General features: G+C 35.4%; 1 protein-coding gene across 3 annotated transcripts in view; it reads right to left on the bottom strand.

Moving 5' to 3' along the window:
• Nucleotides 1–314: 314 nt before the first annotated feature.
• The window catches only part of LOC122059331 (V-type proton ATPase subunit e1-like), a 6,503-nt gene continuing 4,622 nt past the window's right edge, over nt 315–2,195 (bottom strand). For all 3 annotated transcript variants that reach the window (XM_042622056.1, XM_042622054.1, XM_042622055.1), the window contains one exon: nt 315–563. In XM_042622056.1, the coding sequence (XP_042477990.1) occupies nt 559–563 (5 nt within the window). In that variant the 3' untranslated portion in view covers nt 315–558. The remainder of the gene's footprint in view (nt 564–2,195) is intronic.

Raw genomic sequence — 2,195 nt, 5'->3', positions numbered from 1 at the left:
TCTCACTCCTTTGATATAGGCAATTTTGTCGAATCGTGTAAATATCTTGTCTTTCGATTGTTTTCTTTTTCTTTTTTGTTGATTTCCAAATTCGTGTTGCTCAAATCAGAAGTAAAATGTGCAATCCGACCAAAAAACAGAAGTAAAATGCGCGATAAAATAGTGGCCGTGGAGCATGGCATCAATTAATATATCCTTGATCCCTTAACACCATCATCTTAGACGATCAAATGAATATCCATCATTGAAATAGCGATAGGGAGATGCAGCAGCATAAAATGAATAAAAACAAGTTGAACCAACACAAATACCCATTTCCTATATTCATATTCCACTTCTTTATTGAACCATAAAAATTCATAACCTCCACCAATAAATGTGATTTAAGAGTTAAGACAAGGCAGATAGATCAAACATTGAAATGTTGGATGTCCAACTCCACACAAAAAGAACATAAAAATCTAAAAGGGGTCAAGAATTACAGCAATCTGCATTACCCATCAATTATACAATGCGGTAGCCAATGATTGGAGTCAACTCATTTGGCAGAACACCTTACTAGCTGATGAGCACATTTATGTGTGAAATCTAGGGTAGTAAAACATGCATTTTACATATTTATAATGGAGCTACCTTGGGTTTTATTCTCTTTTTGCAGGTTTTGTATTTTCAAGGCCTTAAGGATTATCGGGCACTATATCTTCAATTTTACACGTAAAGAGGTCCTATTTCTTTTCATGGTTGCGAAGAGGATGAAATTCTGAGCAAGATGGACGTGTTCAATTAAAAGTACACATTCGTTTGGTCACCCGTACAAATGATTATTCTTTTCGGGTCAGAAAAAGAATAATGGATCAGAACTGAACCGAGATGCAGAACCAACCCGTTTGCAATTGTCCCAGAGGTAGAAGGAATACTCCAAATGCCAACAAGGATCGATGGACCATATCCTTAAGTGATTAAAGATTTGTTTTTGGTAACAACAACTACCTAGCTTAGTTGGTGAGCTATGGTGTACAAAATTCTCTTGCTCACCAAGAGGTCTCAAGTTCGAATCTTATGGTTGTTTTTTTTAGAGAATTTTGTTGAAGATTTCCTGCTTTTCACTCACTTAAAGCACTAAGGGCATGGAGGGGATTTCCACATCAAATTAGAAGCAAGGAAAATCGTGGAAGCAAGAAGAGAAGAAAAAAAAAAAGAAAGAGAAAAAAAGGGGAGAACCAAAGATTGTCCAAATCTTCTCTCTCCTCCACATCATCACCAAATATTGTCCAAATCACACAAAGAAGAAGAAAATCGTCCTTAGGAGAGAGAAAAAGAAGAAAAAAAAATTAGGAAAAAAAAATTATAGGAAATTTATTTCTCTCTTCTCTCTCCTCCACCTTAGCACTTTTGGACTCAAAAGATCTCACAATCAATTGTGGGTTTCTTTCTTTTAGGAAAGAGAAAATTGTTACCCTACCTCCCCATTCCCTATAAATACAACTCATGTAAGAGGAAGGGGGACAATTCATTCTTCTTCTAGTTTTTTTTTTTAGTTGCTCTCTCTTTTTCTTGCTCTCTCTTTAGTTCTAGTTCTTCTCTATTTTTGCTTTAATCACTTTTGTAATAGTTTTTTTTATGTCAATTAATGCAAGCACTCTTTTATTTTTATTCAGCCTTTTTATGTTTATGATTTATGCAATTGAGTTGTAATTTTTTAAGTTATAGTTCTAGGCTTAGATCTAGGTGACAAGATCACGAGCCGTGGAGCAATTTTTTTTCAAGTTCAAGCATTGATTCAAGTAAGTAGGCTCCTTCCAGTAGTCTTCTCTCCCCCCTCTCATTCCCTCTTCTGACTACCCTTTCTTTCTTAATTTATGATTTTAATTTCAGTCGTTACATTATTGCTATTCCTTTCCCCCAAGGTTCATGGCTAGTGTATGTGTTGGCTTTGCCCCTCCTAGCCATAGAACCATCAATTTATTGTTTTTATTTTAATTGTCTCCCTTTCCCTAAAGTCAAGTAGAGTAACCCTTGTAAGAGTGACTCTCTGGTCAAGTAGGGAAGCTCATATTATGATGCATCCCTCGGGCTAAGTAGAGAAACCTACTTGTGAGTCTCTCTCTAGCTTTATCCCCTTTCTTTTACTTTAATTTTATTTCAGCATTTTTTTTCCTTTATTGTTTTTTTTTTTTAATTGCGTGGGTTGTTAA

This window comes from Macadamia integrifolia, chromosome 13 (assembly GCF_013358625.1).
Source record: "Macadamia integrifolia cultivar HAES 741 chromosome 13, SCU_Mint_v3, whole genome shotgun sequence".
Classification (NCBI taxonomy): Eukaryota; Viridiplantae; Streptophyta; class Magnoliopsida; order Proteales; family Proteaceae; genus Macadamia; species Macadamia integrifolia.
Note: the sequence above shows the minus strand (reverse complement) of the source record. Positions and strands in the feature narration are given on the sequence as shown.